Source organism: Pongo pygmaeus, chromosome X (assembly GCF_028885625.2).
Source record: "Pongo pygmaeus isolate AG05252 chromosome X, NHGRI_mPonPyg2-v2.0_pri, whole genome shotgun sequence".
NCBI classification, from domain to species: Eukaryota; Metazoa; Chordata; class Mammalia; order Primates; family Hominidae; genus Pongo; species Pongo pygmaeus.
Genome location: NC_072396.2, coordinates 123757208 through 123772142, shown reverse-complemented (window position 1 = coordinate 123772142; position 14935 = coordinate 123757208). Strand labels below are relative to the sequence as shown.

Sequence of the window (14935 nt, the reverse complement as noted above, 5' to 3'; positions counted from 1 at the left end):
CAAAAAGAACTGCAGCTATGGGCTGGGCGTGGTGTAATCCCAGCACTTTGGGAGGCCAAGGCGGGTGGATCACTTGAGTTCAGGAGTTCGAGACCAGCCTGGCCTACATGATGAAACCTTGTCTCCACTAACAATATAAAAAATTAGCCAGGCGTGGTGGCGTGTGCCTGTAATCCCAGCTACTTGGGAGGCTGAGCAGGAGAATTGCCTGAACTGAGGAGGTAGAGGTTGCAGTGAGCTAAGATAGCACCATTGCACTCCAGCCTGGGTGACAGATTGAGACTCTGTCTCAAAAAAAAAAAAAAAAAAAAAAAAAAAAAAAAAAAAAGTGCAGATACAGGGTAGTGGAAGAAAGACAGAGCCTTTAGCAGAAACTCGGTGTACCCTCTCCCCACCCCTGCCCTATATCTGAGGTTGCTCACCTCTCCATGGCCGTAGTCCCACCCTCACCCTGCCTCAGTTCTTACTCTCTGCAGCCAACAGAATTTAACTGCTGCCACTGAAGGCTGCAGCCCAGCCCTGATTTCCCACCACTTTGTGATCCCTCCCTGCTGGCTTAGTTCTGCCCAGCCTGGGGTGCTGAGAACTTATGGGGGAGCCCTCAGGTGCCAGTGTATGCTGCATGTGCCCCATCCTCAATCTGTGGAATGATTGTAAGACCTTCTGATCTCCCCTGGTATTAGAACAGTGGCTCCTGGATACCATGTGGGTCAATAATCCTCACCCAACCCCAGTCTCTGCTTGCTGAAGTTACCCATTCCTCATCCCAGAACCAGAGAAAAATATTTCAACGGGATCTAGAAAAACTCCTGTGGTGCCCTTGTGCCCTGCAGTTGTTTGTGCAGTGTGGCTTGAGGAGTTCCCAGGTGGACTGTTTAGCAGTGTCTTTACTAAAGGGTACTGAGGATCCAAAAGGTGTCCATGGTCATTGCCTTCTGTTTTCAGCCATTTGTTCCTGGACTTAACTATGGGATATTTTTGCCAGAAGGAAGAAACACCTTCCTTTCCTCTGGCTTATCACTTAGGAATAACATGGTAACTTTTGCATAACAGTAAAATATATTATATTTGAAGGCACTCAGCTTTGCAATCCAATTACTCTCTATTCAAATGTGTAATTTAAACATCTTGGCCGGGTACGGTGGCTCACGCCTGTAATCCCAGCACTTTGGGAAGGTGAGGCAGGCAGATCACCTGAGGTCAGGAATTTGAGACATGTTGCCTGGGCAACATGGCGAAACCCCGTCTCTACCAAAAATACAAAAATTAGCTGGGCATGGTGGCCCACACCTGTAGTCCCAGCTACTCAGGAGGCTAAGGCAGGAGAATCACTTGAGCCTGGGAGGTGGAGGTTGCAGAGCCAAGATCATGCCACTGCACTTCAGCCTGGGTGACAGAGTGAGACTTTGTCTAAAAAAAAAAAAAAAAAAAGAACATCTTCACCAATTAGTCCAGAAATTTTTCTTACTGAATCTTAATACTATATGTCAAATTCACTGATGAATGAAATTTTTTGGTATTACCTGATGGATAAAGTTCAACTAGCCAGAAAAAAGTCTCTTTGGACACACCCTGTACTGTATTAACTTATCTGTCATGGTGTATTAGTTGCACCAGCAGGAATGAATTCCTATTTTTAAGATCAGAAAAATCTAAATTTGTCATCCAGCTGTAACCTGCTGCCTTCACAGTCCTGTGGTATTTGTTAACTCAGTACCTGGGGCAGTTTCATAGCCTGCTTGTGCGAGTTAGGAATTGGTTTGTTCAGGCTACATTGAAACTATAAATATTCCCTATTCAGATGCTCAGTAAAAGTTCTTCTCACATCAAGCTTTCCCCTTGTTGCCTCATACTGACTGACTTCTCCCACCCCAGACAGGAGACCCCAACAGGGAGATACCCCTCTCTACTCTCCAGGAATATTTGGGGTTGGTTACAGTGCCCCTTTCCAATTCTGAAATGGGTGAAAACCCTGCTGGCATGTGGCACCTTATATTAGCAATAAGGGCCTAACAGAATGACCTGTCTTCTTCTGTACTTCCAGATGCAGAAGTGGCCCTGAGTCTTGGCTTCTTATGTAATTTCATGAGCAATTGGTTAACTTCTGGAAGAGCCACCGTTAGACCTGTGCTACCCTCCTCCCATAGTCACGGTAGTGAGTTTTGAGGGCAGAAATGGTGATAGTAGTATTTCTTCTTGAGAGATGGTGGCTGGATCTAAGAGTCACATATTCAGAATTTCCTTTAGCTGCCCCTAAAGAGATTAAGAAAGTACTGGCCAGCCGTGGTGGCTCACGCTTGTAATCCCAATACTTTGGGAGGCCAAGGCGAAGGATTGCTTGAGTCCAGGAGTTTGAGATCAGCCTGGGCAACATAGTGAGACCTTTGTCTCTACAAACAAAACAAACAAACAAAAAATTAAACATTAGCTGGGCCTGGTGGCACTTGCCTATAGTTCCAGCTACTCAGGAGACTGAGGTGGGAGAACTGCTTGAACCCGGGAGGTTGAGGCTGCAGTGAGCCATGATTGCGCCACTGCACTCCAGTCTGGGCAACAGAGAGAGACCCTGACTCAAAAAAAAAAAAAAAAAAAAAAAAGGAGTATCAGTGTTTCAGGGGTTCCTACCAGTCCACCCTTCCCACTTCCCCTTCCTGCTACTCCTAATCACCTTTGACCTCTAACCCTTCATTGTTTGTGTCAAGTCATAATATTTGATTTCCCCTCATGCTCACTCCATCTTCATCAGCTCTTACTGTTTTACAGTTAACTCTGCTGTTTGCTGCATGCTGCATGAGACCCAGGGTCCTGGTAAGCTTGATTAACTCTAATAGAACTGGCAGTGGCTTCTAGAACATATCTCCCCCAATCCCGCACCCCCAACACAAGCATCTAATCATAGAAGAAGCTGCTTCATTGGTCTAGCTGGTTTTCTCTCGTGACTTATAATATGCAGAAATAGTCTGGTGTGGTTTCAAGTGTACATGAGGAATGCCTGCCTGCCTGCCTGATTAAAGTGAGGGGTCGTTTTCAGACTTTTGCTGCTAGAACAGCTGGGTAACACAGGTGGATCCTGTGATCAGTATTTGAGGTTTCAGTGTGGGCAGTTTTTTTCTTAAAGAGCCATAATCGGGCCGGACGCAGCGGCTCACAGACCTGTAATCCCAGCACTTTGGGAGGCCGAGGAGGGCAGATCACCTGAGGTCAGAAGATTGAGACCATCCTGGGTAACACGGTGAAGCTCCATCTCTACTAAAAATACAAAAAATTAGCTGGATGTGGTGGCACAGGCCTGTAATCCCAGCTACTCTGGAGGCTGACGCAGGAGAATCGCTTGAACCTGGGAGGCAGAGGTTGCAGTGAGCCGAGATTGTGCCATTGTACTCTAGCCTGGGCAACAAGAGCGAAACTCTATCTCAAAAACAAAAGGAGCTATAACCATTATTTTCAAAATTAATGAAACCATGGTGACAGGAAAAACTGGGTTTCACAAGCCCCGTCCTGCAATGTCACAGTCAGCATCATCCCTCTCCCATCCCCCTGCATCAGGTTTGAGAATGTCCAGAGTCAGTGGAAACTCACTTCTCTGTTTCCCGCTGGTGGCAGTTTCATATCTGAGGGGTTCAAGTTCTCAAATTTCCTTTGACTGTACCCCTCAAAACCATAATAAGGCTGAGAGCGGTGGCTCATGCCTGTAATCCTAGCACTTTGGGAGGCTGAGGCGGGCAGATCACCTGAGGTCGGGAGTTCGAGACCAACCTGACCCACATGGAGAAACCCTGTCTCTACTAAAAATACAAAATTAGCCGGGCGTGGTGGTGCATGCCTGTAATCCCAGCTACTCGGGAGGCTGAGGCAGGAGAATTGCTTGAACCTGGGAGGCGGAGGTTGCAGTGAGCCGAGATCGCACCTTTGCACTCCAGCCTGGGCAACAAGAGCGAAACTCCGTCTCAAAAAAACAAAAACAAAACAAAACAAAACAAAACAAAAACCCATAATAAAAGTGGAGGAAAATGAAGAGATCTTAGAAATTATAGAGAATTCCTTACATTTAATCCTACAAGTACTGGCCTCATGAAAACCTCTTATAAGGAGATCAGCAGGTAAGGATTCCTGAGTGCTAGATGTTGTGTTAATAGAAGTTTATAAAGTTTCACATAGTTTATAGGGAGACTGAAAGCAGGGATTAAGGACCTTCTATCTCCTCTACTAGACTCAGGTAGTGGATGGAAAGGAAATACAAACATTTTTAATTAGGGTTTTTTTTGTTTCTTTCTTTTTTTTGAGACGGAGTCTCACTCTGTCACCGAGGCTGGAGTGCAGTGGCACAATCTCAGCTCCCTGCAACCTCCGCCTCCTGGGTTCAAGCAATTCTCATGCCTCAGCCTCCCAAGTAGCTGGGATTATAAGCATGTGCCACCACTCCTGGCTAATTTTTGTATTTTTAGCAGAGACCGGGTTTCGCCACATTGGCCAGGCTGGTCTCAAACTCCTGACCTCAGGTGATCCGCCTACCTTGGCCTCCCAAAGTGCTGAGATTACAGGCGTGAGCCACTGCGCCCGATGAAGGGTTATTATTTTTTTAAAAAAACTTTACCGTGGAAACTTTCAAACATGAGCAAAATAAGAGGATAATACAGTTCAGCCCACAGCCCAGCCCCCAGACAACCATAAACATATGTCTAATCTTGTTTCATCAATTACCACAGACCTGCTGAATTATTATAAAGCAAAACTATATCATTTTATCTGTAAATACTTTATATTTCCAAGAGATAACGATTCTTTAAAAAAACGTAACCACAACCCCACCATTATCACACCTACAAAATGAACAATAATTCATTAACATGAAATGTCTAGTCAGTGTTTGAAACATCCCGGTTGTCTCATAAATGCCCTTTTACATTTGGTTTGTTTGGATCGGGGAATATAAAATATAGAGAAGACTTTTCCCCACTCACCCATGTAGTTTATGATTTAAATGGAGAGCCTGCTGTTAGTCACCAAACTGATTGCCGCAGCTATTGCACTGGGGACTCGGGGCAGCTGGCAAAACATCCTGCTTGGAAGCAAATCCTGAAGAGGAAGTCCATAGAGGTTTCTGCAACATAAGGCCCATGAAACCGGGCCAAAGGAAACAATCTTAAAAGAACAATGACTTGATTTACTGTCTGGCTTAACAGCAAGTCTTGGAGCCCGTGCTAGTTGACTGGAATTAAACAGCAGATTTCCATTTAGGAAGACAGTTCCTAGAATGTCTGTCCATTCTTTGCACTGTATGTAGTTCCAGTGCCTAGCGAAGTGTCTGACATGTAATAGGAACTCGGTTCATGTGTTATGTTCTTTGTTCCCCCATTTTTAATGAGGTGAGCAGGAAATATGTATTCTAGTTAATGAGATTTCAGTTAATTCAGGTTTCACTGCACGTGGCTTGACACAATTGCTTACAGGTTTCCCCAAGTAAATCATTGTTAGTGGCCATTCCTAAAATGAATTCTGGCAAAACTATAATTAAAGCTACACTTTACAAGTGAGAGGCAATTGGTAAACAGCTGGAACAGCCAACCCCAACCCCAAGTAGGTTGGCTCTTCCTGGCAGGCTTCTCCCTGGCAGACCACGAAAGCAGTTTCAGACCAACGAGTCAGGGGAGGCTTTGGCTTCCCAGGATCTGAAAGCAGCAAAGGCAACCCGCCCCCTCCTCAAAGCCCTCATTCAAGGGGTGGATCACGAAGGCCACCTAGAATGCAGGCAGAGTGAGGCTTACTGTGCCTCCACATTTTGAAATTGCTTGAGGCACTACTTATAGCTCTCTGCATTTGTAAAAGCGATTCCTTTGTGACCCCCTACATCGTTGCAGATACTCTACCTCAATCATTATTGGTCCTTAGGAGTGCACAGTATATGGATAGTATACACACATCAAAATACGTCAGCCTTCCCATGAAACCTAGAACATAGGCCATTGCAGTGTTTTTTAGATTACTCTTCCCCTAGGAAGTAGACAAAGAATAAAAATAAGATATGAGCATTTGTATAGCTTTTATTACTTTCCAAAGTGTTTTTTGTTGTTGTTGTTTTTGTTTTTTTTGTTTTTGTTTTTTGTATAGTATCTCATTTTATACTTACAACAGGTCTGTGAGGTAGAGAAGGAATAATCCCCAGTTTGCAAGATGAGTAAATGGAGGCCCTGGGTGAGGTGGCTCACTTCTGTAATCCTAGCGCTTTGGGAGGCTGAGGTGGGAGGATCACTTGAGCCCAGGAGTTGGAGACCAGCCTGGGCAGCATGGTGAAACCCTGTCTCTCTATTTTTTTTTTTTAAGAGAGTTGGCCGGGCATGGTGGCTCATACCTGTAATCCCAGCACTTTGGGAGGCCAAGCAGGCAGATCACCTGAGGTCAGGAGTTTGAGACCAGCCTGGCCAACATGGTGAAAACCCGTCTCTACTAAAAATATAAAAATTAGCTGAGCATGGTGGCGGGTGCCTGTAATCCCAGCCACTCTAGAGGCTGAGGCAGGAGAATCGATTGAACCTGGGAGGTGGAGGTTGCGACAAGCTGAGACCACACCATTGCACTCCAGCCTGGGCAACAGAGCAAGATTCCATCTCAAAAAAAAAAAAAAAAGAGAGAGAGAGTAAAGAGAGTAAATGGAGAGGAGCAGAGAATTTAAGGAATTTACCAAGGACCACACAGTGAGTTGGTGGCAGAACTCCTAATTTCTATTATAAATTACCATTCACCTCAGCATATGTATACCTTCAAAGTGTATATATGGGAGTATATTCCCTTTGAGGAAGTGACTGTAAAACATACTCCTTTATGCCCATACTTCTATCCCTGCCAGATATCTAATAGTCTTTATTTAATGGGATAAATTTATTCTTTGGGTAATAAATAGGGGCTTAGATCCATAGCCAAGGAATTCTCAGGGACATTGCATGTGAGAGTCTTAAATAAACAGCTCTGGGGCCGGGCGCGGTGGCTCATGCCTGTAATCCCAGCACTTTGGAAGGCCGAGGCAGGCGGATCACCCAAGGTCAGGGGTTCAAGACCAGCCTGGCCAACATGGTGAAACCCTGTCTCTACTAAAAATACAAAAATTAGCTGGGCATGGTGGCGGGTGCCTATAATCCCAGCTACTTGGGAGGCTGAGGCAGGAGAATTGCTTGAACCCCAGAGGCGGCGGTTGCAGTGAGCCGAGATCGCACCATTGCACTCCAGCCTGGGTGACAGAGCAAGACTCCATCTCAAAAGAAATAAACACACACACACACACACACACACACACACACACACCCCAGCTCTGGGCCCAGCTGTGACTCTTTGCGGCCACAGGCAAGTCTGTTGACTTCTCTGTGTTTCTTGGTCTACTCATATGAAATGGGGATCAGTCCTACTTGCCGTATTTATGTCACAGGAATGAAATTTACATGGAAGAGAGGTCAAAGTATTATTTAAGCACAAACCAATGATGGCTTTCCATAGTTCACGTTTTCAGGTGACTGTGGTCTGGACCCTAGAACAGAGTTCTGCAACCATCCCCATATGCTCTGCAAACAGGTCTTGCCCCAGAGTACCAGTTAGCTGACTAGGACAGCTCTAAGGATCCCCTGGGGTGAAATCTCAGCCTCCTCTACTTTCCCGATGGGACAGGAAATGCAGTGGCTAGAGCCTGGGGCTCTATCCAGTGGCCCGAGGACACTTAAAGATTTGTGGAAGGTATTCCTGTACAAGGTATTGGGTGGTGGTGCTGGGGGCAGGTGGGGGGCACACTAGTCAGGACCCAGTCATTAAGAAGAGATAGGCCGGGCTCAGTGCCTCACACCAGTAATCCCAGCACTTTGGGAGGCTGAGGCAGGCGGATCACTTGAGGTCAGGAGTTCCAGACCAGCCTGGCCAACATGATGAAACTCCATCTCTACTAAAAATACAAAAATTAGCCGAGTGTGGTGGAGGCGCCTATAATCCCAGATACTCGGGAGGCTGAGGCAGGAGAATCGCTTGAAATTTGAAGATGGAGGTTGCAGTGAGCCAAAATCACGGCCACTGCACTCCAGCCTGGGCAAAAGACCAAAACTCCATCTCAACAACAACAAAAAAGAGCCGGGCGCGGTGGCTCACGCCTGTAATCCCAGCACTTTGGGAGGCCAAGGCGGGTGGATCATGAGGTCAGGAGATCGAGACCATCCTGACTAACACGGTGAAACCTTGTCTCTACTAAGAATACAAAAAATTAGCCGGGCTTGGTGGCGGACGCCGGGAGGCTGAGGCAGGAGAATGGCGTGAACCTGGGAGGCGGAGCTTGCAGTGAGTCGAGATCGCGCCACTGCACTCCAGACTAGGCGAAAGAGCAAGACTCTGTCTCAAAAAAAAAAAGAAAGCCGGACGTGGTGGTTCACGCCTATAATCCCAACACTTTGGGAGGCCTAGGCGGGCTGATCACGAGGTCAGGAGATTGAGACCATCCTGGCTAACACGGTGAAACCCCATCTCTACCAAAAATACAAAAAAATTAGCCGGGCGTGGCGGCGGGCTCCTGTAGTCCCAGCTGCTGGGGAGGCTGAGGCAGGAGAATGGCGTGAACCCGGGAGGCAGAGCTTGCAGCGAGCCGAGATCGCACCATTGCACTCCAGCCTGGGTGATAGAGCAAGACTGTGTCTCAAAAAAAAAAGAAAGAGATAAAATGTATTTTTGTGGTTGTTGATCATTATTTTGCTGGCTAATGCCGCTGCTGCCATCATGTGGGAGTGTGTGTGGAGTGTATAAGAGAGAAAGCATGTTCCCCGGAGCCAATGCAATAAGACCTTAAGACCATCTAACATAGCTATATTCTAATTTAGCCATTAGTCCTCATTACTTAATTTTCTTCTGACTTTTTTTTGGGGGTACATTAATCTATCCATTCATTAACTCAACTTCTCTTTTCATTTTCAGTTTGGGCTTCCTGTAGACACCCTTTTCCTGCGCAACAGAGCTGGGCCTCCCTTTCTCTAATTTCCCCCTTAACATGCCTGGGGGGCATACAATCCAACCCGCGCCCTCTCCTCTCTTCCTGCCAAGGTTTATAGAAACCTGAGAATCTGAGGGTGATGTCTGGCCGCTGGTCAAGAAGCCAGCTGGTCAAGAAGTCATGTGGCTCACAGATGCATCCTGCATCCCAGTCCCCCTCCCAGCACCCGCAGCCATCCCCCTTGTCTTCCCCCACATCTTTGCCAGAGGTGTGACATGGTCAGGGGGCCCATCTGCTACTCTTCCCCACCAGCTCCCCTGTTCCAGTTCTGGTTGCTGTTAGTTTCCCTGAGGTATTTGCAACCACCATGGCTGGGTAAGCACCGATCAGCACAGCTGTCCCCTTGGTCTCCTGTATCCCAGTCACTAGTCTTCCCTGGTCCACCCCACCCTCATCCTCAGGAGCCACAGCCATTTCTTAGAGGGTTTCAAAAGGACAGCCTTTGGCGCCTTTTCCTTCTAACCTTTGAGTCCAGCCCTTTCCAGTTTTCATTCACTCGAAGTAATTGCACTCAAGCTGTGCTCAAAATCTGCAACGCATTTATTTACACCAAGCCCTTCCCATAAAACGCAACTGCTGAAGAAAATAGCAGACGTTTCCCCTCTCTCTAACTCTGGGTATCCCACAGATGCAAAAGGGAGAATAAACCTGAATATTATTACCAGCCTAGAGTCTTGAATGATAGCCTTACCGAATTCTTCTTGTGAAGTATTTCAGCATCTCGGGGGGTAATTTCCGGAAGGGCTCCATACTGTCCCAATAAGGTGAAGCCAGTAGCAGGAATAATAAATCCCACTTTGTAGGCTGGAAAACTGAGCTGTCAAAGAATCAAGTGTTTGGAGGTTTGCTCTGATGAGTCTTCTAGTTCATTTGGTGAATGTCATGATGATTTTTAACATGCATTTTGCATGCATCCCCCAATAAGAAGAGATGAGACTCGGCCGGAGAGAAGAAAAGAGGTGTTACACCTTGGAAGGCCCTTAACTTTCTTTCCAATTTAAGGAGTTGAGAGTTTAAAAATATTCCAGCCCTAAGTTTTTATCATGTGTCCCATCTGATAGTGGCTTTGGGAACCTCTGTGAAGTAGAGAGCCCTCCCTTGTCAGGGTTATGAGGCACAGTGGCCTTTGGTGTTTGGCCAGTGACAGTGTGAGAGATGGAGTTGACCTGGCAATGATCTGTGGCTAACATGCCGTCTCTCTGCCCTTCCTTTGCAGTAATCCATGGCTGTGTACTGAATAGTATTCCCCGCTACAGCTGGACTGGACTCCATTTAGCCTTTTAAGCCGAGGTTCCTATTTTAACTGACAGCTTTCCTTTGGGGTGCCAGGCAGCCAGGCCCTCCACCCCTATCCTGCCATGTACTTCAAGCTCACTTCTTCTTTTTGAGTTCCGCAACTTGCTCCTGCCTCCCAGCCCCACTGGCACTGACCATGACCACCTACTTCTATTTTTTTTTTAGAGTTTCTTTTTTTGATCACTTACTTTCAAAGCACACAGTCAAACAAGGTTATGCCAAATTTCCAGGCCTTTTTGAAGTATTGAGAAGGGGAAGGGGATTTCTCACTTCAATTATAGATCATAATAGGAAGCAAAAAGAAAAAAATGAAAAGCAAACATATGCACGTACTTTTCTTGTTGGCAAAGCAAGAGTGTAGGTTTGCTGTGTAGGTTTGGTGCTCTACTGATTGGTGAGTGACCAGAGCAAGTATGAAGGTGATGCTGCCAAAGCACAAGCCAGTTTCTTGAGAAAATTCAAGTTACAGTGGAGTATTTTTTTGAAGACCATATGCTTGGAGGTAGAAACAAACCAACAACCAAAAAAAGAAAAAAAATCTGCTCAGATACTCAGCCAGTAGCTCAGAGAGATGCTGAGTTAGGCCTGTCAGGTCTCCTTGGGAAAGGCTTCATATTTGCAACTTTGATGATTCTATGTCCAGCTTCAGAGCTGCTTTCCCAGAAATTCACGCTTAAACAACCAACCGGTAACCACCACCTCCCCACACCGCCGCCCGGTAATTATTTGCGTTACAAACCGGAGGCGCCTTCATTTGCATTTGTGTACAGATTAACTACTTAAGGCTTGAGAAGCTCTGAATACTTCAAAAGTATTAGACCCACACAGCCTTGGAGAGACCTTCAGAAACTAAGGAGGAGTTTTATATTAAGGGAGACATTTTAGTCAGTAAGACGATATAACCTACTTACTCCGTAAGGAGAAATGAAGGCCCAGAGAAGGGAAGGGACTTGACCAAGGTCCCACTTCTGTTTCGAGGCAGAAGCCAGACTAATTTTCATGCCTTCTGACTCCCAATCAATTTCACAAAGGGATTCAATCTGTTTATGTACGTTACATTCCTGGATACGAGGTCTTTTGATGTTCAGAGTAACTGACTAGTTAGTATTAGAAGACCCTTGAGGTTTTTTTCCACAGAAAAACATCTGAAGATGTATTGGGTGAGGGCTGGCAAAACGAAGGCATGCTGGGCCAGCTCCTTAACCCAATGACCCAGTGATGCTGCAAGGCTGGAACGGGGTCCAGGAGACTGTGTGTAACAGGTGCCCTAGGTGACCCTTATAATCAGGGAAGTTTGGTAAACAAAAATCGAACCCATGAGTGAACATAAATTAAAAAGTTGATGAAGCCTATTAAAATGTGTATTTCATTGGGTAGCTTTTCTCACTGTAGACAGATTTTTTCCTTCTTCAATGAAAAGGCTTTTTAATTAGTACAACTGTTACTATTTTTAAAAAAATACCCTAAGTACTCTGTTTACTTCTGGTGAAACAAAACCAGTCATTAGAAATGGTCTGTGCTTTTATTTTCCCAGACTGGAGTGGCTTTTCTGAAACACACACACACACACACACACGTACACACACACACGTACACACATCCCTCACTTCTCTTAAGCCAAGAAGTTTGCTTTCCCTAGCTGCAGTGTCGATGGCTCTTGTTTTTGTTTTTTTGTTTTAATCATTTGGCATTCACATGTGGCTGTTAATATGTGCTTGTTTTTAATTAAAACAAGAAGCTTTAAACTGGTGTGCGGTGTTCTTAAAACCTTCTCAGCAGATTTCCCCGTGGCGATGGCCCAGCAATGACCCCCATTTCTAACCTGTCTTCTCAAACTATAATCTGTGCTACCTCAATATTGCCCATTCCCCTCCCCCTGTCTTACTTTGAATGTCTTCTTTCTTTGGCTAATTTCATGTTTTCTTTCTCTTTCTCTCTCCCTTTCCAGCTTTTTTTAATCTTGTCTTCAGCAGCTGCACTAAGTCTAAAGGAGAAGACTGCCATTATAGAAGAGTTAGGGTTCCATATTGTCTCAAATCAGAAATCAGCCAATTTCCTCTCCCCTCAAACTGCAAGCACACACACATACACCACACCACTCAACAAGTGTTCATGTGTCCCTGTGTCCAGGCAAGAAGCTCTCTTCCTGACTCACATGGTATTTTAAATGGAAGTGTCTTGTCCTAACTAACAAGGCAGGAAAAGAACCATCAGAGCTGGAAAATGGACAAAATGTAACCTCAGAGAAACAACTACAGGACCACTCACCCAAGTGTAAGTGACTGGGGCAGGACACCTCAGCTGTGGGTATGGAAGTACTGTTCTGTTCACAAGGTTTTGTTTGAGTTTTATGTTTTTCTTTTAAACATTTCTCTGGTTCGATGGGTTGACTGTCTACGGCCACTGTTAAACATTTCTGAATATGCAAGAGAAAGTCAAGTGACATTTGTATCTTCAGCATTCACAGACCTATAGATTCCAGCAAAGGGGAAAAATGTATCCACTATCTAACACTTAGGTAGAGAAGGGAGGGGGCTTAAGCTTAGTGAAGGCAAAATTACTCCATTCTACCTCGGAACTCCATTCCGAGACCAGTTGGGGTTTTGAGAGAGGTTTCTGCTCAACCTGGAATCTGGAGGGAGAGCTTTGATGTTGGTAAATCTGCCTTGAATTCATTGGTTTAACTTGCATCAAAATACCATGTGGGTGTGCTCATTCTCATATATCCCCTACCACCATCACCACCATTCTGCTGTTCAATGTCTCTTGAGAGAGCCTCTTTGCATGTTTTCCAGAATCTGTGTGTGTTTTTCCTTTCTTCTCCTTTGTTCTTTTTGCTCAAAGGTGTGACCAGTCATTGCCCCTCTGGGGCTTTCATTCTCTAGGAGAAACATCCCAGAACCAGCACTGTTTAGCTTGATACCTTTCTAATGTCCATGTCAATTTTCAATAAAATTCAAAGAAATGCTAAATGGCTGTGTGATCTGATCTTAAGTCACTGGGTGATGCGGCCCACCACGGTTTGCCTGAGGAGTGGGTGGCTGCCTTCTGAGTGGGTGATTTGAAGGGCTCAGGGAGGCACTACCAGCCTATGAAATCTTCCTAGATGGGTTGCCATCCCCCGTGCCTGCCCCCTCCAACTTTATTCCAGCTGGGCCTGAAATTCCCAACACCTGGGGTGGAGGTGGGCAGGAAGTCCTCTACTTTTTCTTTATTAGCATGGATTCAACTAAGTTGAGCTGATTATCATCTAGTGTATTAGATGGAGAACGCGGAGCGCCAGAGCCTATGGAACAAGATTCAGGTGAGTTTTAATTCTGGCAGGAAAAGAACTCTGTGCCACGTGTCTTCTCTCATTTAATCCTGTGATGTGAGCATCCCCCAAAATTCATGGATATGACTAGTCTTTATGACTGAAAAAGCATTCTATAGATACTAAGGAGTATTTTGTGTCCTGGGTCTACTAGAGAGCGGAGCCTCCCATCCTCCCAAGCATTAAAGTAGGCAAGAGAGAGAGTAGTCACTTTAAAGAATTCTGGTGGCCCGCCCCCTCTGGGAAGTGAGGAGCGCCTCTGCCTGGCCGCCACCCCGTCTGGGAGGAAGTGAGGAGCGCCTCTGCCTGGCTGCCCCATCTGGGAAGGGAGGAGCACCTCTGCCCAGCCGCCACACCGTCTGGGAAGTGAGGAGCGCCTCTGCCTGGCCGCCCCCTCTGGGAAGTGAGGAGCGCCTCTGCTCGGCCGCCCCGTCTGGGAAGTGAGGAGCGCCTCTGCCCGGCCGCCCCGTCTGGGAGGTGAGGAGCGCCTCTGCCCGGCTGCCACCCGGTCTGGGAGGAAGTGAGGAGCGCCTCTGCCCGGGCGGCCCCGTCTGGGAAGCGAGGAGCGCCTCTGCCCGGGCGGCCCCGTCTGGGAAGCGAGGAGCGCCTCTGCCCGGGCGGCCCCGTCTGGGAAGTGAGGAGCGCCTCTGCCCGGCCGCCCCGTCTGGGAGGAGAGGAGCGCCTCCGCCCGGGCGGCCCCGTCTGGGAAGCGAGGAGCGCCTCTGCCCGGCCGCCCTGTCTGGGAGGTGAGGAGCGCCTCTGCCCGGCTGCCCTGTCTGGGAGGTGTACCCAACAGCTCCGAAGAGACAGCGACCATCGGGAGCGGGCCATGAGGACGATGGCGGTTTTGTTGAAGAGAAGGGGAGGAAGTGTGGGGAAAGGAAGGAGAGATCAGATTGTTGCTGTGTCTGTGTAGAGGGAGGTGGGCATAGGAGACTCCATTTTGTTCTGACTAGGAGAAGTTCTTCTGCCTTGGGATGCTGTTGATCTGTGGCCTTTCCCCCAGCCCCATGCTCTCTGAAACATGTGCTGTGCCAACTCAGGCTTAAATGGATTAAGGGCGGTGCAAGATGTGCTTTGTTAAACAGATGCTTGAAGGCAGCATGCTCTTTAAGAGTCATCACCACTCCCTAATCTCAAGTACCCAGGGGCACAAACACTGCGGAAGGCCGCAGGGACCTCTGCCTAGGAAAACCAGAGACCTTTGTTCATGTGTTTATCTCCTGACCTTCTCTCCACTATCATCCTATGACCCTGCCATATCCCCCTCTCCGAGAAACACCCAAGAATGATCAACAAATACTTCATAAATTAAA

The 14935-nt window shown here is 46.8% G+C and overlaps 1 protein-coding gene across 4 annotated transcripts in view; it reads left to right on the top strand.

The window, feature by feature from the left end:
• Window positions 1–13278, top strand: part of SEPTIN6 (septin 6) — a 78941-nt gene extending 65663 nt beyond the window's left edge. The window contains exons 10-11 of one of the 4 annotated variants that reach the window (XM_054473262.1): window positions 2764–2808; window positions 10227–10365. In XM_054473262.1, coding sequence (XP_054329237.1) covers window positions 2764–2767 — 4 coding nt within the window. In that variant the 3' untranslated portion in view covers window positions 2768–2808; window positions 10227–10365. Of the gene's footprint in view, window positions 1–2763; window positions 2809–8934 lie in introns of all 4 variants that reach the window. The other 3 variants (XM_054473260.1, XM_054473257.2, XM_054473259.2) reach the window with 3 other exon arrangements.
• The last annotated feature ends 1657 nt before the right edge of the window (window positions 13279–14935 follow it).